Below are 25,429 nucleotides of genomic sequence, written 5' to 3' on the forward strand. Positions count from 1 at the left end.
TCAAAGGGAGAAAAATGAAAATGAATCATCAAGCTTTATGGGCCTGATCCCAAGCCCATTTTAGTGATCAGTCCCTCCACTGATTTCAATGGACTTTGCATCAGGCCCAAATCGCATAAACTATTAGGGCCACATATTACCCTTGATCTGCACATGAAAGACCAGTTGACATCAGTGCAGAGTTCTACTCCCAATCTATGGCCCAGGCAAAATGATCATTGAAGTCAATGGGAGTTTTTCATGAGCACTGACAGCAAAACAGGGGCCAGTGACAGCATATGACACCATAGACTGCACTCTTGAATAGTCTAATACAGATGTTCTCAATTTTTTTCTGTATTGGGCCCTCTCTCTCTCCTTTTTCTAGCTGAGGTCCAGCTGGGATGAACTTGTATTCAATGATATGGAAAGAGCAGCATGGTCACAACTTGTTTACACATCCCAGCTGAAGAACCCCTGGTCTAATAGCTTTGCAATGGTGGAAGCGGTGGTTCAGATGGGACACAACCTCCTGCTTGGCTCCTTCCTCTCATGGAAGAATTTAAAATGGAGCCTCCTACTCAGTTTATTAGTATGGGACTTTTCATACTGCAGGCTGGGAGGGACTCAGAGACCTGCAAGTGAGGTGAAAGCAGGTTTCTTGGACAGTCACATATTTACATGAGGGTCTTCAGAAGTGCAGGACGTCTCAGAATGTGGTGCAAGGGGCATTTGTCCCTGTTACCCTTGCCAAGGTCATCACTAGGTCTTGTCTACGCTAGAAAGTTGTACTGTTTAAACTATATTGGTATAGTTAAAGTGGTACAATTCCCTAGTGTGGACACAGTTATATCAGTATAAAGGTTTTGGATACAGAGAGAGCTATTCTTGTAAGATGTAGCTATTCCCATTTTTTTTAAAAATAAAAAGTTTAGATGTGACTAAATATAGATAAATGTTATTCCTGGAGAAAAACTGACTGCTGCCATATTTTAGTTACATTTCAAAGATAGTAACTAATCTAAAATTACTGTGAAATTATAATCACTTTACTAAAAATAAAGTGCTGTTATTTGTAGACAGTTATTCCTAGCTGATAGGAAGCCAACAGAAATTAAATCTAACCTTTTCTGCTTGATTCTCTTTTTCTTTCTCTTTCTTTTCCCTTGTTTTTAAAGAAGAGAAGTGACAAAATTCCCCTTGTAGCAATACTGCCAAAGTGTAGTTTGTGGGATCAGAACCTAGACTGGAAAAACAGAAAGTCTCATTCATTTCAGTAAAATGTTTTTGTTCAAAAAAAGAAAGAAAGAAAGAAAGAAGCCAGAGGCACTAAGGGGTATGAAATTTTTAAAAGATGGTATTAGTGACATGACAAACTCAGGATGAAGATGCTGAGATATCAGTTCACTAGTATGACTGACAGAGTGTTATGGATTTGCACCATGCTTTACTCCCCACACAAGAAAAAGTCCCTACCCAAAGCAGCGTAATTCAAATACATACAAAAGACTGCATAATATTTCAAATGCACGAACATACGGAGACTGTGTCAGTCCTGACATCAACAAAGAAAAGCCTTCACATGCAATTTGTGAGGTAAACAGGAATAATTTCCTTGTGTTGACTGGACTGTTGGCTGTTACAGTGAGGTAATGTAGGCTACCATAGTTAAAGGGACTGTTCCAGGACACTGAGAAGATCTAGGTTATATTCCCTATTCTGTTCCAGTGTGATCATGGGCAAATCACTTAAGGGCTTTGCTGCATAGGGATAGATTTAAGCATATGCTGCTTAAGGGTTTTGAGGAATCAGAGCCTATACCACTCTGTGCCTATTTGTTTCCCTATTTGTAAGATGGAGGTAATACAACCTCTATCTGAGAAGGACACTATGAGGATACAATCATAAATTTTATGAGGAACTCAGATATTTTGGAAATCAATGCCATAGAAATGTCTAAAATTTACCAGCCATGGTGAGGTTTGATCTCTGAGAGCAACAGTGAGTCAAAGGTGATACAGTTCCTAACTTCTATGAACAAAGAGCCTGGAAATAAAATAATAGAAATCTGGATTAAACTGACAGTAACAAACATTAATTATAATAATTAATAATGTTTTATGATAGTACCTAGGAGCCCCATTGCTCTAGATATTGTAATGTACACACAGTAAATGATATTCCCTGCTCAGGGGCATTTTACAATCTAGACAGGACAGGCAATGGGTAGGAGACAAAACCTATCCCCATTTTACAGATTGGAAACTGAGGCATGGATAGATAAATGACCTAGATCATAGAAGACCAGGGTTGGAAGGGACCTCAGGAGGTCATCTAGTCCAAGCCCCTGCTCAAAGCAGGACCAATCCCCAGACAGATTTTTACCTGTTTCCTAAATGGCCCCCTCAAAGATTGAGCTCACAAGCCTGGGGTTAGCAGACTAATGCTCAAACCATTGAGCTATCCCTCCCCCCAAAGGAAGGTGAAAGCAGGTTGCTTAGACAGTCATATATTTACATTCAGATCTTTAGAAGTGCAGGATGTCTCAGAATGTGGCGCAAGGGGCATTTGTCCCTGTTGCCCTTGCCAAGGTCACCACTTAGGTCTTGTCTACACTAGAAAGTTGTACCTGTCCAAGGTCACACAAAAATTCTGTGGCAGAGCTAGGAAGTGAACCCAGGTATCTTGAATTTGACAGATTGAAAAACAGGATTAATTTTTCACAAACAATTTCATGCAAAATATGTATGCAGAGTTGTTGTAGCCATATTGGTGGGTGAGGTCATAGCTTTTATTGGACCAACATCTGTTGGTGAGAGAGATGAGCTTTTGAGCTTACACAGAGCGGAAGAAGAGCTCTGTGTAAACTTGAAAGCTCGTCTCTCTCCCCAACAGAAGTTGGTCCAATAAAAGATATTACCTCATGCGAATTTAGTTTTTTAAACTCAACATTTTAAAAACTGGGTCCCAGTCCAGGGCTTTAATTATGAGACCATCTTTACTCTGACATGCCTCAAATGTTTACATATGTTCACAATCCACACAAATGCAGAACAATGAAAGTCACTTGTATTGTCATTCATTTCCTAGGGGCCCAACTTTCAGTGGTGTAGGATCAGGCCATAGGGATGACATCCTGGCTTCCCTGAAGTAACTGAGAATTTGCCATTGATTTGGATGATGCCAGGATTTCAGCCTAGGTTCCTTTGGTGGGACTAGCTGGTGGTACCTGACACACACTGCACAGAAAACTGATAAAATGACCAGCGAATTCTACACTTTTTAGTACAAAGAAGTTTACTTTGATGGGATTACAGCTAATTAAAATTTAAAATTCAAATTAACTATCTAAAAGGTCATCTTGAAAATCCGTAGGCATCTGGTATTTATCAGCTGACACACAACGAAAGAGAAATCCAGGCAAGCATGCCACCTTTCCAAGTGTCATGTTTCAGTCAATCCCGTACTGAAAGCAGGAATGAGGCAATGAGCAATTAGCACCGCCCCGGGAAAGTGATAATACGCAATAAAAACTTGCTGCTCACACAGATTTTTTAAAATATAAATTTCTAATCTCTTGAAGGGATTGCTTCTTTAACCCTACAGCTTGCATGGAAGGCGTGCTCCGTAATCTTCCTGCTCTCAGACACAGAGAAAACTTTGGGAAAGCCTCTTAAATGACTCTTTATTTACTTGCAATCGAAGCTGTCTAGGTCAAAATACACCGCAGGGGGATGATCTCAAGTTCGCATCATAATTATTCTAAATCTACATGTAATGTATGACTAAATTAGCCCTATTTTATGACAGTCACCTGATCCAATCCTAACCACATGTCACGGATTACAGATTTGGGCTGTTAGTTCTTTACCAGCAGGCACGATTTAACTGTGCCAAAAAGCATCCCTGCGATCATCTAGATAGGATACGACAGGAACGTACACATACAAACCCGAGTTTCGTTTCATATTTATAGCTAACCCACTAGGCAAAGAAAAAGTTCCCAGCCCAAGAATTGAAAGTTGGGGCTCACTGCTTGCTCTCGGTGCGAACGACTGTAATGGCAAAACAGTCTGCTTAAAAATCAGGAGCGTGTCAACCTTTCTTGTGTAATATAAAGACTCGGGCGAAGTCCCTGCTTTGCCGCTGGAAAATAGGGGTAGTTTCGCAGAGAAAAGATGACCAGTCCTTGGGGCGACGGAACGGAATACCACTGCTCCCTGCTACGGGAAATCGATCGTTTCTTCGGAAACCGCTCCGGGGGAAAGTGACTTTGGGGTCGCTACCTCCTGGGCTTGCAGCACGTTGTGTTGCAGTTAACCAAGCTCTGGTTGGCGTCCTGCTCTCGGGGTGCGGGGGAGAAGATACTTTCCAGCCATGATGAGCGCACATTTCCCTGCCAGAGATGATTTCTCCCGCCCCCTCTCCAGCACAGCCCGGCCAGGAGCTGGCGTTGCGTGCCAGGCCGGGGAGCGCCCCGCAGCACCTTCTCCTCCCCCCGCAAGCCCAGCCGCTGCAGCAGCGCGGGACAGCGAGCGGACGATCTCGCGGCACATGCCCGAAGCGGCGGGGCAGCTGCTGTCCCGAGCAGAATGCGGGCAGGCCGGGGAGGGCGCAGCGCTAGAGCCGCTGCCGCCGCCTGGGGGCTGGCAGCTTCAGGGGCCGGAGCCGCGACCGCGGCTGGGGCTATTGTGTGCACTAGCCAGGCAGGGGGAGACACACACACACACACACCCCGCTCGCTCAGAGGGAAAGTATCGCGAGAGCGGCTGGCTAACAACCTGCTTCACAACACAAGAGCGCTGCTAGGCTGGCAGCAACAGAGCCCGGGGCTCCTGTCCGCCTCCGGCTGCACGGTCCCCGGCGCCGCCAGCCACATCTGGGGCGGCCGGAGGGGGCGACCCCGCACGTGCGGCTGCGGCCCGGGGGCCGGACGCTGAGCCGCCAGCAAGGCAGGCTGGTAAGTAGCCAGCAGCGGTGCCTTCCCTGCCCCCCTTCCCCGGCTGGGCTGCATCCCCGTCTGCCTAGGGGCACCCTCCTGCCCTCCCCCCCAGCCTCTTGTGGGGGCTGCCTCTGTCCTCTGCAGTGCATTTGACCCTCCCCAACAGCCCCCCCCCCCCAGGGCCTGCCCACAAAGTAAAGTCCAGCGAATAGTCCCATAAAGTTATGGGGTTGGGGAAGCCGCAATGAGCCACCCAGCTAAGCGAGCCCGATCGCCTCTCGGAGCCTCCCCTCCCGGTAAAGTTGCGAGCTGCGCTGGAGCTGGGAACTTCTCTCCAGCAAAGGTCAAATGGGCTCCGTCTTCCCCGGCGCGGCTGCAGCAGCAGCGGTGGGATGTTATTAAGCAACTTTCCCAGTATTATTCTTTGGGGGCGGGGGGGGGGAGAGGCAGAGCTAGGGGAGGACTCGGTTTAAGTTTATGGGATTTAATAGATGGCTATAAATGGGGTTGCTGGAACTTTAAAAGGCAGCAAGCTGTGGTTGGCTGGTAGCTAGATTTGGAGTAACATATGGCATTAAAAGGAGCACAGCTGGAGGTAGCATTTCCATCGCAGTGAAGTCAGAGCAGCTGACTCTCCAGCTTGCAGTGTAATTAGCAAACCGAGCACTCCCTCCCTCACTCGCATACTCTCCTCTCGCACACGCACTCAGCCGCCTGCTATTCTTCCGCTACTGTCGAGCAGCACCATCGCCGCCTTCGCCCGGGGTGCCCTCTCCCACCGCAAACTTGGGCGCCTCCAGGAGGGGCTTTTTTCCCCATGCACCCCTCAGTCCCTGCGCGGCAGCCGGGTAAGGTGAGCCGCCTTGTTGGATCTCCCTGCTTGGAGCTGTTGCCGCAGGTAGTTGGACTTGTCGCCTCACCGCATTTCTCTCGAATTGTTGTTTTGCTTTTAATAACTTTGAGGGCAGTAAACTTTTTGTGTGTGCGGGCTTGATTCCTAGGACTTTTCTCCTGCCGCCCCACCCTCCCCCCAAATCCGTGAAGTGTTCAAGCTCCTTTACTAGTCCACGCAATGAATGAGTGATCTATTATTTAATGTAAAATGATTGCGCATAAAGTTAAGTGTGGGAGTGGATTGATTTGTTTGTTTCATTAAAAAGAATAAAATTTATACCCGGAGTTAGACATTTCCAGGACTGCATAAACTGCTGGGCTGTCTCTCCCCCTCCCACCCCCCATTTTGTTAGTGAAAGAGACAAAGGTTGGAGGTGCTGCTGCTTTAGAAGCTTCTGTTTACTTGCAATCAAGTTTTTCCTGTTTGCAGCAGGTGTTGAAGGATGAGAAGCATGTTGGCTTTCTTTGTTTTAAATAAAACTATTACAGACAATGAACAGTAAACGTTATCTCCAAGGCTGTTTCTTTGGCTTGTATTACCCAAAAGCCAATCTGTTTGTTACAGCTGCTAGGAGGCTTTAGTTTATAGTAGCATTCAAGTTTTTCCTGTTTTGAACAGGTTATGAAGGAAGAATGGAGTTTCCAGACCATAGCCGCCAGTTGCTGCAGTGTCTGAGTCAGCAGCGTCACCAGGGCTTCCTGTGTGACTGTACTGTTTTAGTTGGAGAAGCTCAGTTCAGAGCCCACAGAGCTGTTCTTGCTTCTTGCAGCATGTACTTCCATCTTTTCTACAGGGATCAGTTAGACAAAAGGGATATTGTGCATCTGAACAGTGACATTGTCACCGCCCCAGCCTTCAGTCTACTGCTTGAATTCATGTACGAAGGAAAGCTGGAGTTTAACAGTCTTCCAGTTGAAGATGTGCTCGCTGCAGCGAGCTACCTTCACATGTATGACATTGTGAAAGTCTGCAAGGGCAAGTTGAAAGATAAAGAATTGTGTTTGGAAGAAAAGATGAATGATGATGTGGCTAATTTGGAAAAAGAGGAGCATTTTTTAGACACGGGAGTGCCCCTGGTACATGAGTTTGAACTGGGACACAAACAAAAATTCACTGTCACAGAATATGATAGATCAACGAATAAAGATAGGGTAAGTGGTCACCCTGGCTGGTCCTCTGATCTTATAAGTGTCAGCTCTGTGTCTGCAGAGGCAGAATCGTGTACCACAGCAGCTGGAAAAACAAAGGCTACTGTCAATAGTTCTGCAGGATCTTTGTCCCAAAGGTCTGTTAACCATATCCCAGCTTCAAGTGATGTGGACTGTGCTCTGGATTTGTCTTTCAAGCCTGTGTCTGGGAGAGATTCCTTACACCCCTCCTACGTCTTTGGACAGCTGGCTTCCGACAGCCAGCAGCAGGGTACTGAGCCACTTGTTAAGGAGGAACAAGACTTGCTGTCAGATCAGGAGGACAGTGAAGCAAGGAGTCCAGAGAGTCAGCATTTTGGGAATTCAGCCAAAAGCCTAGTGACAGGGTTAGGACACATGTTCACAGGAAATGGAAATTCTCATGCAAGAGAAGATGATATAGATCAAGACCGAGATGAGAGTGAAGATGACATGGATTCATCAGATATCTCCTCCTCCGGTGTGCTTGTGCCTCCTGGGCATATCTGCATTTGCCCCCTTTGTAGCAAAGTTTTTCCAAGCCCGCACATCCTGCAGCTGCACCTGAGCTCTCACTTCAGAGATAAAGACGGCTCAAGGACCAGGTTGTCACCTGATGGTTCAGTGCCCACCTGTACGCTTTGTGGGAAGACTTTTTCTTGCATGTACACCTTAAAGAGACATGAAAGGACTCACTCGGGTGAAAAGCCTTATACCTGTGCCCAGTGTGGAAAGAGCTTCCAGTATTCCCACAATCTCAGCCGTCATGCAGTAGTGCATACCAGAGAGAAACCCCATGGCTGCAAATGGTGTGAAAGACGATTTACACAATCCGGTGACTTATACAGACACATCCGTAAATTTCATTGTGGCCTCGTAAAGTCCTTGGTGGTTTGAGACAAGTTGTTGTTGTTGCTAATGTAATGTGTGGGGTTTTTAAGGCAGCATCTGATTTTCTTTTTTTTACTGATATTCGCATCAGTTAACGATGTTGAAAGATGCTTAAGTATACACTTCAGTGGCCTTTTTGCCACAGCCGCCTTTTTCTCCCTGTTCGCCTCCCCCCCCCGCCCAGTTGTCTGTTGCACACCCATGTTACACTATTTCCAAGTTAGTAGAGTGAAAATGATTTGAGTACTTCCTCAATGATTTGGCTTCTATTTTTCATGCTGGAATTACTTGTGTTCTCGCCGCCTCATTTCAAAAAAGATTGATAACAGAATTGGAGAAATACTCCAAGATTTACTTAAGCCCCCTAAATGCTATCTCCGTATTTCATGACAACACAAGAGCTGAACTATAGCTTATTTGATGCATCTGAGGGAATCTGCTCACTTAACTCCATGTATCTCAAGACGAGACCTATAGCCTTCTCAAGAAGTAGGCTTAAATTGGTCCAGTTTTTTAAAGAGGTTTGAGAATTCCTTGAATTGTACTTGCATGTCTGGTACAGTTTGGCTTTTGATTCTTACTACTGAATCAGTAGTTTTGCAATCAATCCTAAAATCTGAATGAAAAGCCTTGCATGCAGACTTGGCATACTCAGAAGGAAAGTTTTTTAAATTCCTTTCTCCCCATCCCTCTTCCAAGGACTGTTTGTTGAATAGCACTGAGCTGCTTTTGAATATTAAAAACTGGGTAGAAATGTGTTTCTGTCTGCACTATATTCACTCCTTAGTTGTTGAAGGATACACACTAGAGTAAACATGTAAACTCATGTGATATATGAACACATTTCGATCCCTGTCCTGACAAACACAGGGACCAGTCCTGCTACTGCTGGGGAAACATTGCTGCAGTGAGTAAACTCATAGAGGGTGCAAGATTGGGTCTGTAATATGTATCATAACCTTGCTCAGACGTCTGGGAATGGATAAAAGTATACAACAACTGCAGAGGCCGGTGAAGGAAAAGAAATGGCTGAGCAGCTAGTTAGGAACTGATGACCAGTATTCTTAAGAGGAAATTGGTCAGTATAATATGTGATAGTCAATCTTTTTTTCTTTATTTAACTGGGATTTCTGATTTGTTCAGGATACCTGTAGCATCTTTTGGTACATTTTAGTAAAATTACACTTTTTTTTTTTTAAATGACCTATATTAAAGATCTGTAGTATGGATTTTTTTTTAATGGTTTATATATTGTTAAAGTTGGCAACTGCCCTGGGCCAAGTTCTGTGGAATTCTACTGATTTCTTGGGTAGCACAAATGCAAGCCAGCAGAGGGACTTGGCCCTGATAGTTTCGCACCAGCCTAACAAAATATTAACTTCCCCATTGTTTTCTTAAATTTAGCCCATCTGTAATTATAACCAGTTATTGAATTCCAAACACAGTAATTCAGTTATCTGCCTGAGAGAACACCCTTTGGTGCATGTCAGTAAATATCAGATTATGCCTCTCCAGTTAAAGCATCGGTTCAAGGTACACGCACATACAGAACTGAATCCTTATGACATCTGTGCTTTTGAATTTCATTTTTCAGGACTGATAATTATAAAAAAAAAAAAAAAAAAAGTTACTTTGTCAAGTTTACTGACACTCCTGGAATGGTTTCTTGAAGTTCAGTCATTTATTTTTAAATGAATTTGAAGCACTGAAGTGCATTCTTCTAAATACTGTATTTCAGAATATTGGATTTCATCCCAAAAGAAGGAATTGTCCAGCATTTCCCTTTACATATATTAAGTAAGCACTACTACCTATGTGATTTCAACAGTGTAATTGTGATATTGAGCTATTGTGAAAGTACTTAAAAAAAATAATAATAATAATAATCAGGACTTCATTTGTTGTGACCTCCTCTGTATTCATCTCTTAAACTATGAATGTACATGTAATGTGAAATTTTACTTCTACTGTTAGTTTGTTCAGACTAATTTCTTTGCATTACTGTAAAATATTTTTGCTGAACCTGTTACATAGGAACATGTGGGAGAGCACTGTATGTGTAAACAGACATGGCTTTGGTATTGTGGTCTTATTCTACTTAATCACTTTTTTGTTTTTTTTGCTGTGATTGGAAATAGCACTGAACAAAAATCTACTAAAATTAAGTTATTTTTTTCTCCTGATGATACTTGATATAGTATTTATTAGAATTTTTTTGAAGTGGAATTATTACTGTTAAACTATTTCAAGATAAGTTAATCTATGCTTCACCTTAAATCTTACACAAACTTCTGTACATGCTGTAAAGTGAACAACTAATACAGTAGTGGTATTATCTAAACTAGCAATAGTTTTTTTAATTTTTCATGTTTTGTGATACTGCTGTTGCATTTCATTCTTCAGTTCCTGTTCTTATATATATATATATATTTTTTTTAAAAGATCAAATATCATTTGTATGGGTGCAGGGGAAAGTCAAAATTTTGCATCTGACTTTAGTCTAGAAATAACTCACTAAACTAATGCTATGAGCATGCTGTGTACTGCATTGAAAATGGGGTAGGAGTAAAAGATATAACAAGCCGTGGGGTTTTTAGTGCGTTATTAATGCACTGTTCTTTTCTCATAGCTTAATATTTTTCTCCCCAACCTTAATAGCTTGAATTTCTAAAGTAAAGATGTTTGCACTTATTTTTATTTTAAAGTGACTTTTTTTTGGTGCACTCCATCTTGGGTGTGTTTTGTTTTTTTTTAAGTTGCAATAGCTTTGAGCATGTCTTCAAAAATGGTTCATTAGAGAAGTACTAAAAACATTGCACACTTATGTTTGTTTTCATAAAATATTTCACTGGGGGAGTTACCTTCTCTATAGAGAATAGTATTGCTCTAAATTTTAAACACTGGATTTGTCTTCTACTACAAACAAAAACTGTGAAGTTAATGTAAAAAAAAAAATCATCAATATTTTTAATTGTTTTTAATCTTGTTGCAGTTCAGATTAAATATGTATATTTAAAGACACTAATTTTTGTGGGAGAGTTTTATAGTATACAGTATGTAGAAAAGCTATTGGAATGGAATATATTTTATAAAAATGTTCTATCACTGTTTTATAGTGAACTATTTTTTTCCTTCAGTGTTAGTACTATACTGTTTAGTCTAGTTACGACAATCGCGTAAAGAGTGACTTAAGGAAAAACTATTGTTAGCGCTTAGTATTTTTGTGTGGAGTTTTGTTTGCAACTGTATTGGTATGTGCTGTAAAATGTGACAATCGTGATTAGGATTGTTGTCTTTATAAATTTACACAAAATAAAATGTGCTAGAGTTGTACATTGAGCCCTTTCGCTCTTTAACTGAACTTTTAAAAATCTATACGTGATCATGGTTTCACTGTTTCTTTGAATGACAAACTACATTTTCAGGGCCACTTGGAGTTTTAGATACTTGAGGGAATTGCTATATTCTTGTCTGACAGGGACCCAATGTTTAATCTGTTACCCAGTCATTGAGGAAAACTAAATATTCACACTCTGTTCTTCTGTTTTGTTGTCCTAATCATACTGAACTTAATTCAAAGCCTACTGATATCCGTGTGAGCCTTTCCACTGACTTGAATGAGATTTTGGATCTGCCCCATTTTTGAGCAACTTTGCAGTATATGCTGTGTGTTTAGAGCTGTTAGGTACCCACATCCCCAATAGAACCAATCATGCAAATGCTTAAGGATTTAGATAACACTACTCATATGGTCCAATTGACTTGAATGAGGTGTCTCCTTAACTTTATCCAGGTGGGAGTAGTCTCACTGAAATCAATTGGAATACTTACGTGAGTAGTTACTTGTGTGTGTAAGTATTCACAGGTTGGGGCTTTGAGGTCTGAGTCTATTCCCACTGAAGTAAATGTAAAGGCTCCCTTCAGTGGGAGTTGGAATTGGGCCCTTTAAAAAAAGAAAACACAAATTGGACATGCTGGCTGCCTCTGAGTAGATGAAATAAGCTGTGTTTTGCTATATTCTGGAGTACCCAACCAGGGACAGAAAGTTTGAAAGAACTGGTATTGCAGAGCTGCAAGGAAGGAAATCCATAATATTTCAGGGAGGCAGGGAGCATGTTTTGCCCTTTCTTTTGCTGTAATATCTTTATTGCAAAGTCTCATATTCTATTCAAGCACATTTCCTGCCTTGCAGCGCTTCAGTACCTCCTGTCTCGCTCTGTAGGGAGGATAGAATGCTGTTGGAGAGAACTATCATTCCTACGGCACCCAGCTGTGATGTGATGAAGTGTTGGCAAGTTTTGTATAATTTTATTGGATGTGTAGCCGCTGCTAGAGGTGAGTGAGTGTCTGTTGGTGGGATTCTTACAGCTGTCTGTCTGGCACCAGTATCCATTGTTTTCTTCCGTCCCTAGCCTTCTGAATGCACTTGCAGATACAGATGGTTGTTTTCTAGATGCAAACTGAACGTATCCTATTTTATTGCTCTGCTGTATAAAAATGCCTTCCTTTGAGGGATGGTAGACATAGAAGTGTTTTTATTAAACTTACAGCTGACCCTATAAAGTGGCTGATCTGCAAATATGTGTCAAACAAATATTTTCAAACAAAAGAAAGCAGCACTTTGTTTTTTTTTAATTTGGCTTGGGCATACTATGCCCATTTTATTTATGCCGATTAAAAATGTTAAGGTATCCTAGCACTCCAGATCTTGGTGCCTATTGCTTGATAACTTATTAAATTTTAAGATGGAGCTATGCTGCCTGAAATAAATAGCAAATGTCACGCTTTTCCACTATGAGAAGACTCAACAGATTCTAAACAAAATAGAAAGGAGGAGAGGGACGTGTATCAGAGTGGCTGCTGGGTTTTGATATCTTTTGAAAGATGCACTTGCTGCTTAGCTATCGATTCAGTCCTGGAAGGTGCTACGTTTTTTTCAGGTGTCAACTGCCTTCCGCTTAGTAGCTCGTAGGAGATCCTTAAACCTTACAGGGTTGGCCCACGTATTACGTCAAACTAAAACTACACAGAAAAGCAAAACACCTTGGTACCAGACACACAGTGTTGTATGTCCAGCTGTGAAGTTCATACCACCACATGTCACAATGCAGGCCAGAGACCACTGCAACCACAAAGAAATGGTTTTGTGCTCTTTTGACCGATGTGGCACAGGAGAGGATATAGCAGCGCAAATATAGCTACTAGCATTTTGCTAATCCTCGGTTGTTTGGAAGCAAAGTGCTATAGGGGGTTTTAATCATGTGGGTTCTCCATTCACGTTTTGGATTCTCGATTGTGAGAGGTGGCATCTATGGTTGGCCAAGCTTTTAGTCAAAACAAAACTTAATTTCTTTTAATACAGACTAAGCATCCAGGCCTTGTGGTGTGATGAAGTACTGTCCTTTTGACATTGGAAGCGCACACGAGCAACATCTTGCAACTTGTATGAAAATAAACCAAATTCCTGGCCTGATTCAATCATTCTCAACATTGGGCTTGATAGGTCGAAAGTCAGTAAATACTGATCTGAGGCAGGAGTTGTCTGCTGGGTAATTGAACTTTTTCTACTGAATGTGTAGGAATGGCTATCTCAGTAATGCTATTCTGCTTACTGGTCATGCGGCTTAGATATTGCTATCTTGGCCTGCAGTTGCCACTTCTTTCCAAAGAGTCTTGTGGTATTTTTTGTTCTGCTCTAAGTATTCCTGAACATAATATGAATCAGCAGCTGTTATCTAAGGGAAGCTGTGGCAGGTGTGACCCAGAGGAAGTAGAGTATGTAGGACAAAGCTAGTATCAAGTAAAATGGAGTCAACAGTGCAGTTGGCCTATTAAAACGTTTTGCGCTTGAAGTATAAGGATTGTTAACAGCACCATTGCTAGCCAGCTTAAAGAACAATTTGTCTTGAATCGCTTCTTGTTTATTCCGGGGAGGCCCTGGCTGCACGTGCAGAAGATGAAGCAAGTTGGTGCAGAGCTGCATCTTTCATAATGATGGAGAGACTCTGGTTTCTTGCTCATTTTTATTAATGTAGAATGGGGGTGGTGAAACACTGCCGAAAATGCAAAGCACTGTACGTACTAGTAACCTACCTGTCTTAGGTTGTAAAGTTCTGATTGGCTTCTGACTAGGGCCTTTCATCCAAACGAAAAATATTTGCTAACCCTCTTTAATAGGAAGAGAGAACAAACAATTTGCTTATTGTTACCTTTTCCTGTTTGTTGTTCTCTTTAGTAGTACAGCTGCACACTTCTGTGCACAGCTGGCTCTTGTGCCCTTTCAGAGTGATTTGTCACAGAAAATAAAAGTACTTGCCAACCTGGCTTTAACAAAAAAATCCATTAATATCCTTTTGGCCTTTATATGCATCAAAGTGACAGTCCTACACTACCCCAGTAAGAGAAGTCTGGCACAAATGGGGAGAAAAGTCTGTGCTGCTGCAGGCTGCCAGCCAAAACATTTTGTGCAGGCCAGCGGTGACGACAGTTTCCATAGGCAGAGGGTCTGCTCTGAAAAACCAGCATCCAGCCACCGACTTGAATTGACACCCAGGCCTCTTCCTCTTGTCCCTTCCCACCGACTTGAACAGCTACCTCTTTCTGATTGATTTTTTGTTTTTAATAGTCTCTCTTGTGTGCCAAGTTGTATTTAAACTGTCTGAGACAGTGTCCTTGGAACTTGCATTTTTAGTTACTTCCCTGTTAACCCATCCGTTTATATTCAGCGGCCTCTGGCTAGTCCAGTTTATTTTGTGTTCTTTCTAACTGGCTGAGTGTTCTTTATGGGACACAGCCTGTGTTTTGCATAGCATCAACCACACTGTTGGCAGCTAACAAACGTCCTAGGAATTGCTGGACTGGATCAGACCCACAGTCCCATCTATTCCAGTATCCTGTCTTTGACAATGGCCAGGATCTGATGCTTCATAGTGTGGTGCAAGAATCTTATAGCAGGCAGACTGGAATTATCTGACCTTTACACTAGGTCTCATACTGATCTATAGTAGTGAGAGATTTGGCTTAAGACCTGAAACCCAAGGTCACTTCCGTAACTGTTGTTAATAATTATGGTAACTGGATAGTCTTGATGTCATGTTGATAAAGGAAGTGGATATTTACCTTACTAATATCTTGGCCTCAATCCCTTCCTGTGCCCATGAGTTCCACAAGTTAATTACACGTGAAAAATTATTCCTTTTTAAAAGCTCCTGTACACAGTCTCCCCTGTCTGGTTCTTTGATAAAATGCCTGTGATCAAGTGCTTTTGCCTTTCACAGCTTGCTCTAAAATGCTCAATATACTGTGTGGAGACACAAACGTGGCCCTAGCTTTATTAATAAAGTTTAGCTGAAGCCTTATCCCCAAGCTGCTCCTACCTCAGGACTGCTCAGCCCACATCCTGATCATCTCCCTTCCATGTAGATGGCGTTATGAGCCACCTGCTTAATGCTTTCCCAGCAGGTTCAGTAACTGTTCAGAAGGTGGCGTGTCCCAAGTAAACCCTGCATATCTGTTACATTTACAGAGTTCACTAATGTGATCTGAGAATATAACGTTCCACCATGTGACTTCCCTGGCTCCTGGCATGTGACCTAATTAATGCAAGGGGCGTGACTGGCTTGATTGAAAATATTTAGTTGCTGTGTCTCTCTTCTGAGTTGAAAAGCAAACCAAGCCAAATCCATAGGGGATTGATAATGGACACACACCCTTTCACTGCCAGGCTAATGATTACAAATTATCTACTTGGTCCAAATATATAACTAGTCTTGGCCTATACAGTATAAGAAATGAATCTCCAGGCCATGTTCTAGTGGACTAGTGTCCCTGTCACAGAAAAGTCCTCATTGGCATCTTTATAGCTTTACTAGAAAGGCCAAGAAATGAACTAGGTGACCCCAACCTCTGATATTTGTATGTCTCTGCAACTCAAGGTTAGAATGAAAAACGTTTGGAAGGACAGTCCGCCCATGCTATTGTGTGAATAAATAGAAGACCTCAGTTTTCCCTCCATCCAATTGTCTCTCAAAAGTATTAAACTAGGAGTGAAGAGGTGCACGTGTAAACAAATTGTTTTCCAAAACACAGAAAACAGGACCATTTGGATATAACCCATCTCTACCTCAACAATCCTTTTTACACATATGAACTTCTAAAATTTCGTTTCAGATCATTACAGACAGAGAAAAGGATCCCATAGTTATGGTGAATGCTAGTGTTTTCTCTTGCAAGAATATCCTATGTAAAATTGCTGAGTTAGATGGCTTGAACTACAGTCCTTGTTACAGATACTCCAGAGTGAGAAGCCAGTTTGTTGATTGCTCCAGAAAAAAGAGGATGATTATTAGGTAAATAATGTTCCCCCTTCACTCCTAAGCCTGTATATCCATTACTGGGGGATTTATCAACTAACCAATGGATAATACTCCTGAATTAGTGCTTGGGTTTGACTGCTGTTGTGTACTGTGTCCGTGTAAAAGGTAACTATGAGGCAAGATATTTTAAAGACCTTTTAAAGCTTGGAGCCTCTGGTGAATTTTTCACAATATGTGGAAGTTGAACAAGCTGTTCAGAAATCCGTCACATCTTTTATTTACTCATATATCAGAAGCTGTTTTAAATAGAAGGGATCAGCAACAGGACATTGAGTTTTCTCTAAATTAGAGGTAAACTCTTTTATCTCTAAAGAGGAAATCCCTATATGCAGGGATCCAACATTGCTGTCTACTGTCTAATCATTTTCTTGAATCATTTCCCTAAATCCACTCTCAGTCTCAGTTTACTGGATTCATTTTGTAATCAAACCTTTTCAGGATGCAGTTTAAAATTTTTATATGCATATCATAACTCTCTGGTGGTTCCTCAGATTTAGATAAGCAAGGAACTTCTATTGTCAGTGTGACAGTTAGGCTATAAAAGTGGATTTATATCAGTTTATAAAGTCATGTTGTGGGGTAATGAATGAAACTAACAGGTAGAAATATTGGGTCCAGTTCTATTTTCAGTGCTCCAGGGAGAAGAAGCCACTCTACGGGGGGGAAAAACAAACAAACCCAATTTAAAACCATACAAATGTTTTTATTATAGAATCATGTTAATGCAGGGCTGGACGAACCCTGGTAGGTATTTGTCCAACCTGTTCTTTAAAACCTCTAATGAGCGGGTTGTGGAACCTCCCTTGGAAGCCTATGCCAGAGTTTAACTCCCCTTATAGTTACAAAGTATTTTTTTCCCCCTAATCTCTAATTTAAATCTTCCTTGCTGCAGACTAAGGCCCTTAAGACTTGTCCTGCTGCCAGTAGAAATGGAGAACAACTAATTACCATCCTCTTTATACATGGCTGGTGCAAGGATGTTTCGTGCCCTCGGCGAAACTTCCACCTTGCGCCCTCTCTCTCCCCCTCCGGTGCCCCTGCCCCTCCCCTGCAGCAGCTCCGCCCTGAGGCGCCCCCTTGCAGCAGCTCCCCACCCTCCACCCTGAGGCACCTCCCCTCCACCTCAGCTCACCCCTGCTCCGTCTCCACCCCAAGCACGCCATCGCTGCTTTACTTCTCCCACCTCCCAGGCTTGAGGTGCCAATCAGCTTAGGCACTGCAAGCCTGGGAGGTGGGAGAAGTGAAGCGGTCAGGAGGTGGGGCAGGGGTGAGCAGTTCCCCTGCATGCTGCCCCTCCCCCTTACTTGCTGCAGGCAGCCATCCCCGCGCTTCCCTGCCCCAGCTCCCTCTGCCTAAATGCTGGTGGTGACCGGACGGCCGAAGATCCGGCCACCGCAGTAGCTGCCGAAGAAAATGGCACCCCCCAAATCCTAGTGCCCTAAATGGTTGCACTGGCCCTGTCTTTATAACAGCCCTTAAGAATATTTGCAGACTGTTATCTGGTCCACTCCTCAGTCATCTTTTCTCAGGACTAAACTTGTCTAGAATTTTTAATCTTTCTTTGTTGGTCAGGTTTTCTACACTTTCTCCCTTTTTTGTTGCTCTCCTCTAAACTCTTTGCAGTTTGTGCACATATTTCCTAGTGTGTGGCGCCCAGACCTGGCCACAGCACTGCAGCTGAGCCCTCACCTTTGCAGAGTAGAGCATGACAATTACCTCCCGTGTCTTCCTTATAATGCTCCTGGTAATATCCGCCTGTGCAGGGCTTAAATGCAGCCAGAGCTGGCTGGAGCAGAGCTCTGGTAAACATTTTCAACTTCCATGGAGTTTTTATAGTGGGGGTGGGGGGGAGGGAATGGATGGCTCTGTGAAATACTCTGAGAATTTAAGCCCTGCTCCTGTGCCAATTCTTGGGGCACCTGGGACTGAGAGTCACCTCATTACTCCCTGCCTCTAGGGAGAGAGGGAGTCTTTCTTGTGATAGGTCAGGATAAACACCCGCCTTTCAGCCACTCAAGCCCTCGCAGCCCCATATCTGCGTTACAGAATAACAATAGGTGCCTCCCAATCACCGTGTCCCTTTGGATCCCCTGTGAACTCTAGCCCCTCACATTGGTTATTCACAAAATTCCACAGCCTTGACACCCAACGGTGCGGTATATCCCAGTTTTACCTTAACCCGCCCACCCCTGTAAACCATGCAGCACTTATAATAAAACAAAGAAGGCTTAAATAATTGAGAATAAAGATTTAACTAGAAATGAGAGTGTGGTGGAAAAACTGGTTACAAAGCAAAACAAAATCACAAAATGCAAACCTGGGTCTATGCTTCTCAATAGCTACCTTTCCTACCTAATAAAATAAATTTCCCCCACCCTCCCCAAAGTTCACTCTGTTGCAGAGTTGACTGGTTTCTCAAGAACCAAGGTCCAAACACTTGTGAAAGCAGGGTTTTCCTCAGTGAATGGGTATACAGTGTGTTTCCCTCCTCTGTGTTATGCTGAGAGCAGCTTTTTGTTTCTATGTACAGGAAGGGCCAAGCCCTGTCTTCTTGTAAAGTTGTTTAATTATCTTTAAGTGATTTTGATTATCGTTGCCTCTGGTTTCCTAGTCAAAGTCTTAGTATTGCATAAGGCTAAACAAATTGAGCTTTGCACTACATCACCAGCCAAATAGAGAAGGGGTGACAACTCCTCCGTGCCTGAATGGGCAGTCACCGAAACACATTTTCTCCTGGTGACTTAACTTCTACTCCAAGTCCATGAAGCAGGCTTTCAACATAAATACATCACTCCTTAAATATTACCTATACATACATCTTGCAATGATTATGAATCTTGACAAGTTATGAACTTTCTGTATATACCGTACACTTTAGTCTTTATGGATAAATATCCTGTAAGTGGTGTATGGTGTAGTGAGTTTGTCAGGTCTGTGTTAAGAGCTTTTTGCAAAGACCAGGGGACCTTTTGCCAAGGGGTCTATGTTACAACACCCCAGAATGATGATAGCCTTTTACCCAACTGCATCCCATTGTTGACTCGTATTCAAATTGTGATCCGCTATAAGCACTAGATCCGTTTCAGCAGTGTCAATGCCTAGCCATCTATTCCCCATTTTGTAATTGCGCATCTGATTTTTCCTTCCTAAGTGTAGTACTTTGCATTTATCTTTATTGAATTTCATCTTGTTGATTTCAGACCAAACCTCCAATTTGTCAAGGCCATTTTGGAGTCTAATCTTGTCTGTCAAAATGATTGCAATCCCTGCCATCTTAGTGTCATCTGCAGATTTTATAAGCATAATCATCACTCCATCATCCAAGTCATTAATGAAAATATTGAATATTACTAGACCAACATGGGACTCCAGTAGATATGTTCTTCGAGTTTGACCGAACCATTTACTACTCTTTGAGTATGGTCTTTCAAACTGTTATGCACCCACCTTACAGTAATTTCAAGGAGACCACATTTCCCTAGTTTGCTTAAGAAAACGTCATTTGGGACTATGTCAAAAGCATTACTAAAATCAAGATATCACATCTGATGCTTCTCCCCCACCCATTAGAGCAGTAAGCCTGTCAAAGAAGGAAATTAGGTTGGTATGATGACATTTGTTCTTGACAAATCTTATTTGGCTATTACTTATCATCCTTACATCCTGCTTACAAACTGATTTCTTAATAATTTGTTCCAGTATATTTCCAAGTAGCAAAGTTAGGCTGACTGGTCTATAGCTTCCTGGGTTCTTAACATCATGCTATTGTGCCTTTTAATACTGTCTTTTTGAGACACTGCTGGCATTCCTGAACTGCTTCTCCCCACCCCTAGGGACTGTACTGATCAGTTCTCTGCATTTATTAGTCTGCTTTTTTGAAGTCCATTATCTCCATTCTGCTGCTCTCACTCCTTCCTTTCCCTAAAATCATGAAATCTACCGTTTCATGATCACTTTCACCCAATTGCATTCAGCCTAAAGATCGGCAGCCAACCTAGTGCCGAATACCCACCTGTTCTGCTTTTGAAAATGCCTTAGTTAATTCTTTAGTGATGAATTAACTTCCCCTGCATAAAGGCAACGGGAGTCTTTATGCAGATGACGTGCAAGGGAAACTGGAGGAAATATAAATCCAATCCCAGGCTAGCACATGGCCACAATGCTACTTGAACTGAACTGACACTAACAAAGGGTGTTAAGGCCATGGAATCAGTGAGGTGGTGCCAATCAATGCCAGGATCCATCCTGTTTCCCTCTGTGTCGGTTGATGGAGTACTTGTGCAGATGCCTCTTCAGTGTGTAGCACAAGAATAGCTACTTGAGATGAAGTGTGGCCCAATGTTTAGGGTGATAACCAGAGACCCAAGTTCAATACCCTGAGACTTCCTGTTTGATTTTGGGGGGTAGGGGGGAATCACTTCTTATCCCCACTTTAAAAGGGGCTAATAGTGGCCTTCCTCATATTGTGAAGAAAATATATTAGATTGTGAGTCTTTGAAATGCTATGGTGTGGGGGAAAGGGGAAGCCCATGGAAGTACTTTAGGTGGATAAAATGTCACTTCTCCAGTGGCTTTAGCCAACTGAACTTCAGAAGTGCAGAGAAACTCATGCAAGACTGTTGTGCCAGAGTGAATTTCACCCATAATTATTAATAAAATTAGAAACAATTATCTCTAAGAATTAGATTTAAAAAGTTACCTGAGATTTTGAAACCACAAAAAACACCTGTTCCTTACTTCTTGGCTTGTAAAACTAGATTTGACAAGATCAGACAACACTTTTTGCTTTGCAATGTTTGCAAATGTCAAACTATGCTGAAACTTATTCCAGTTCTGCCCCGTGTTCAGTATCAGCACAATGATTTCCTTGTGGCATTTTTTCTGTGCCTTCCATGGCATATCTGCACTTTCTTACATTTCATTATTTACCTTCAAATAAAAGGGTGACTTTGAAATCCGTGTGACTTTTTTTTTTTTTTTTTAGAGTAAAGAAAGTTGAAAGATTTATTTTTAAAATTTCTTTTATCGTGAAGGATCTCCAAAATGTGCTGTATTCTATATGTATGACTACTAGATCTTTAATGATGCACAGCAACACTATGAAACAAGAAGTGAAGAATCCTATATCCAAATGAAAACAGGAAAAATGTGGATGTGCAAAATGTAATTACTAAACTGGAATTTGGCCAAGACACTGGGGCTATCTTATGAAAAAGTCAGAAGATCTTTAATTTTCACAGCATCAGGATCTCTTGTTTGCCATCTCAACTTGGGACTTTTTTAACAGCACAATGCTCCTGACACTTGGTAAATCACCAAGGTCGCTTCCTGCGGCACTTGAGTTTTCCTTGGAATATTTTAATCCAAGTACTGACGTGGCACAGACTTGCTTAGCTTTTGCAACAATATCACATTCTGATGTTGTTCTGAAAGCAAGGTAGATACCTTAAGAGAAATTCTGACTCTAGGATGGATTTCAGCTTTGGTTAAATGCGTTGAGATAGCCAACTATTGCATTTGCAGTGTGTTACGTTTAAATCCTAAGAGATGTGCCATCCTCTTAAGTAAATAGTCAGGTAAAGCCTCACTAGAGTGGTATAGAATTGTTCAAGAAGAAATGTACATTTGATTTTTGTGTCTGCTTCACCAGAACTCAAGTGAAAGGTTCCATCCTACATTCCTTACCAAGGTGAAACTTCCACTGGAATTAGTGAGAGTTTTGCCTGAGTAAGGACCATAGAATTAGGCCCTTAATGTCTGCAAACTTTTCAATGAAAATGGGTAGCATTGAACAATAACACCCAATGCATGAAGAGGTGGTGAAAAGTCAGGTATCCATGAGAACAGCTGTCACAATGGAGCAGTGAAGCATTTCATATTTGTAACTTTGATTTCCATTTAAGAGACATATAGAGTGTGCTCACTGAGAAAGGGGTGAACTAATTTGACTGCAAAGTCAATGTTGTAGCAGGTGACTAATAAAACCTCTACCTCAAAAGAGGTAAGTAGTTATGCCTAAATCGTGACAATATGCAGTTTGGTTTTTAATACCACGAAGTACGACCTCTCATTTTTCTACTGATATTCTTAACTCCTCCTCTTAGCTGGCCCCTTTATTATGCTTTTTATTGAGAGCACAATTTACACTGCAAAATGTAGGCATAATAGACGAAGGGTTTGCCCAAATTAGCCAGAGTCTGATGTGGTTCATTTCTTTATATAGGAATTTCTGTGAATGTGCTCACACAATTAGAAGCAGATTTGACTTCTAAACTTTTTCTTTGTAAGTTGCAGTGTTCATTGCTCTCTAATCCCCTCCTTGTCAATCCATCCTATCCCCAAAACATCAGGTATCCCTAAACTCATGCCCACTAAAGTGAGCTTAATGAATACATTGTAGATGTGATACATCAGAATAATGTGTAAAGTAATAACTTCAAAGCTACTGTTCCAGGGTTCTGTGTACCCTGGTCAAGATGAGCGTGTAATAGGAGGAATCCTTTGAGAAAGGGAAACGCTGTACAGTACTCAGTTTTAAGTGAAAGGCTCTGAAAATAACATATATGGCATTGACCATGCTGCTTTTGCTAACCATTGTACCACATATGCAGCATATTCTTTTCATACAGCCTTTATGCAGAACCTAAATATATGTGATCCAAAAATGAAATGAGCCTCTTCTTTAAGCTATGATTTAGAGCTGATCAGAAAACACTGTCCCAAGATATTTTTCTCCTGTTATTCATCAATTTCATTTTGACGGACGTTTTGATGACTTTAGCTCTGACCCTGGTTAGTAAAGCTGTTTCATCAATAGCTGCTCAAGAGGAAGTGTGTCATGGTTAAGCAACTGGGACTTTGGAGATGGGCCCAGTGCTTGGCTCTGCCACAAATTTTCTGGGTGACCTTGGGCAAGTCACTTATACTCTCAGTACCCCATCAGTTAAACGGCGATAATGCTTCCATTGTCTGTGTCATCTATTTAGACTTTGAGTCCCCATTAGAGCAGGGAATATCTCCTTACTATGTGTATCTACAGTGCCTAGTACAATGGTGCCCTGATATGAGTCAGGGCCTTTAGGAACTACTGTAATACAAATAACATTGAAATGATTGTCTTACTTATAGCATGTGTGACAGGGAGTAGCAGCCCTGCACTATTGCAACAGGGGTTAATCTTTCTCTCTGGGCTGAAGAGGCCATGCCCCCTCGGCTCTGCTGGGCATGCTCCAGCTGGAAACCGGATAAAAATGCAGAAGAGCAGCTCAGTCTTGGCTGACTGCCCGTGAGGATGGAGGTGCACTGTTGACTCCTGGGGGAGGACCGCCTGCACTCCAGGACTCAGAACCCAGTCAGCCAGAGACAGATCTCAACATACAGGCTCAGGATGCCACAGAAAAGGGAGAGACTATGAAGACCCAGAGATGGCAAGCTGCAGAGAATTAGGTAGGAAGTGACCCAGGGAAACTTTGCGAAGCGGTTGTAGAACCGTAGACAGGCTTAGTGTGTTTCGATAGGATCCCTGCCAAGCTGGTGGTGGGCAACCCTGCCACTGACAGGGCCCTGGGTTGGGACTCGGTCGAACGGGCAGGCCTGGGTCCCCTTATCCTGGCCACCGCCCACCCCAGGGTGGTGGCCCAGTTCACTGTCACTATTTACTCTGGCTGCTAAGTCACACTGCCCTGGTAGTAAGGGCTGGGCTATTGACTTGGGCCACTAGGCCATACTGCCTGATAGCAAAGGCTGGGCTACTGACTTAGGCCACAGGGCCATGCAGGCCCAAGACTGGGAGCAGCCCTACAGCCTCAACTGCGGGGCTGTAATGCACCTCTCCCTTGCCTCCAAAGGGTGATGGGGTGCATCAGCTCTGTGACAGCATGTTAAAGTGAAATAGCATACAAATGCTTTTATGGTTGCCCATAAGTACAGCCATACTGGGTCATACCTGAGGCCTATCTAGCTCAGTATCCTGTCATCTGACACTGGCAGGTGCCACGTGCATCGGAGGGAATGAAGAGAGCATGGCAATCATCAAGTGATCTATCCCCTGTCGTCCAGTTCTAGCTTCTGGCAGTCAGAGGTTTAGGGACACTCAGGATTGCCTCCCTGACTCTCTTGGCTAATAGTCATTGATGGACATATCCTCTATGACCTTATCTAATTCTTTTTTGAACCCTGTTTTAGTTTTGGTCATCATAACATCCTCTGGCAAGGAGTTCCACAAGTTGACTGTGTGTTGTGTGAAGAAATACTTCCTTTTGTTTGTTTTAAATCTGGTGCCTATTAAATTCCTTGGGTGCCCTGGTTCTTGTGTTATGTGAAGGGGTAAATAACACTTACTTTCTCCTCACCATTCATGATGTTGTTATAGACCTGCATCATATTCCCCCTTTGGTGATCTCTTTTCTAAGATGAAGAGTCCCAGTCTTTTTAATCTCTCTCCTAATATGGAAGCTGTTCTATTTACCTAATTATTTTTGTTGTGCTTCTCTGCACCTTTTCCATTTCTAATATGGCTTTTTGGAACTGGACCGACCAGAACGGCACTCAGTATTTAAGTTATGGGCATACTATGGATTTATATTTGGGGCACTGTGATATTTTTCTTATTTTCTCTCTTTTTCCTAATGGTTCCTAACATCCTGTTAGCAATAAGATAGTCTTGACAGGTGTTGAGACTTTTCTGAGCATTTTAGCTTTGTTAGTCTCCTTTCAGTGCAAACAGCTATTCCAACATTCACTTCTTCTCACCTTTTGAGCTTTGGATGGGCCTAATAAGGCCCCGTCGCCAAGCTCTGAGGGATATTCTTCCAGTGGCAGCATCTGGCTCTTTGGCATGCTCTACAGACAGTTGTGTTGGCAGCAGCTGGAGTTTCCTTTTAGCTTTGTCCTATGTTAATCTGTCAATTGGCTCTTTGGGCTGCCTTGTTCTCCTAGATGCTTTTTCTTTCTGACAAACCTCTAAATTCTAAGTTGTTAAATGAGATCTTATAACATACCCCATGGGATTGCTCTCTACAAGGCATTTCTTTTGGCTAGTTCCAAAGGGAATATTTCAGCAAATCCCTCTTAATTTAATAATTAAAAAAAAAAAGGACCAGATTCTCAGCTGGTGTCAATCATTGGAGTGCCAGTTTACTTAGGTAGAGCAAAGGACATTTATTCTAGCTGATGATTTGCC

At 42.4% G+C, this 25,429-nt stretch overlaps 1 protein-coding gene across 1 annotated transcript; it reads left to right on the forward strand.

The window, feature by feature from the left end:
- Positions 1-4,320: 4,320 nt before the first annotated feature.
- Positions 4,321-11,206, forward strand: ZBTB42 (zinc finger and BTB domain containing 42). The gene is given in 5 exon segments (XM_032768813.2): positions 4,321-4,541; positions 4,544-4,593; positions 4,596-4,867; positions 4,869-4,939; positions 6,435-11,206. Coding segments are annotated over 5 exon segments (1,995 nt in total). The 5' UTR covers positions 4,321-4,384; the 3' UTR covers positions 7,880-11,206.
- Positions 11,207-25,429: the final 14,223 nt, after the last annotated feature.

Source organism: Chelonoidis abingdonii, chromosome 4 (assembly GCF_003597395.2).
Source record: "Chelonoidis abingdonii isolate Lonesome George chromosome 4, CheloAbing_2.0, whole genome shotgun sequence".
Classification (NCBI taxonomy): domain Eukaryota; kingdom Metazoa; phylum Chordata; order Testudines; family Testudinidae; genus Chelonoidis; species Chelonoidis abingdonii.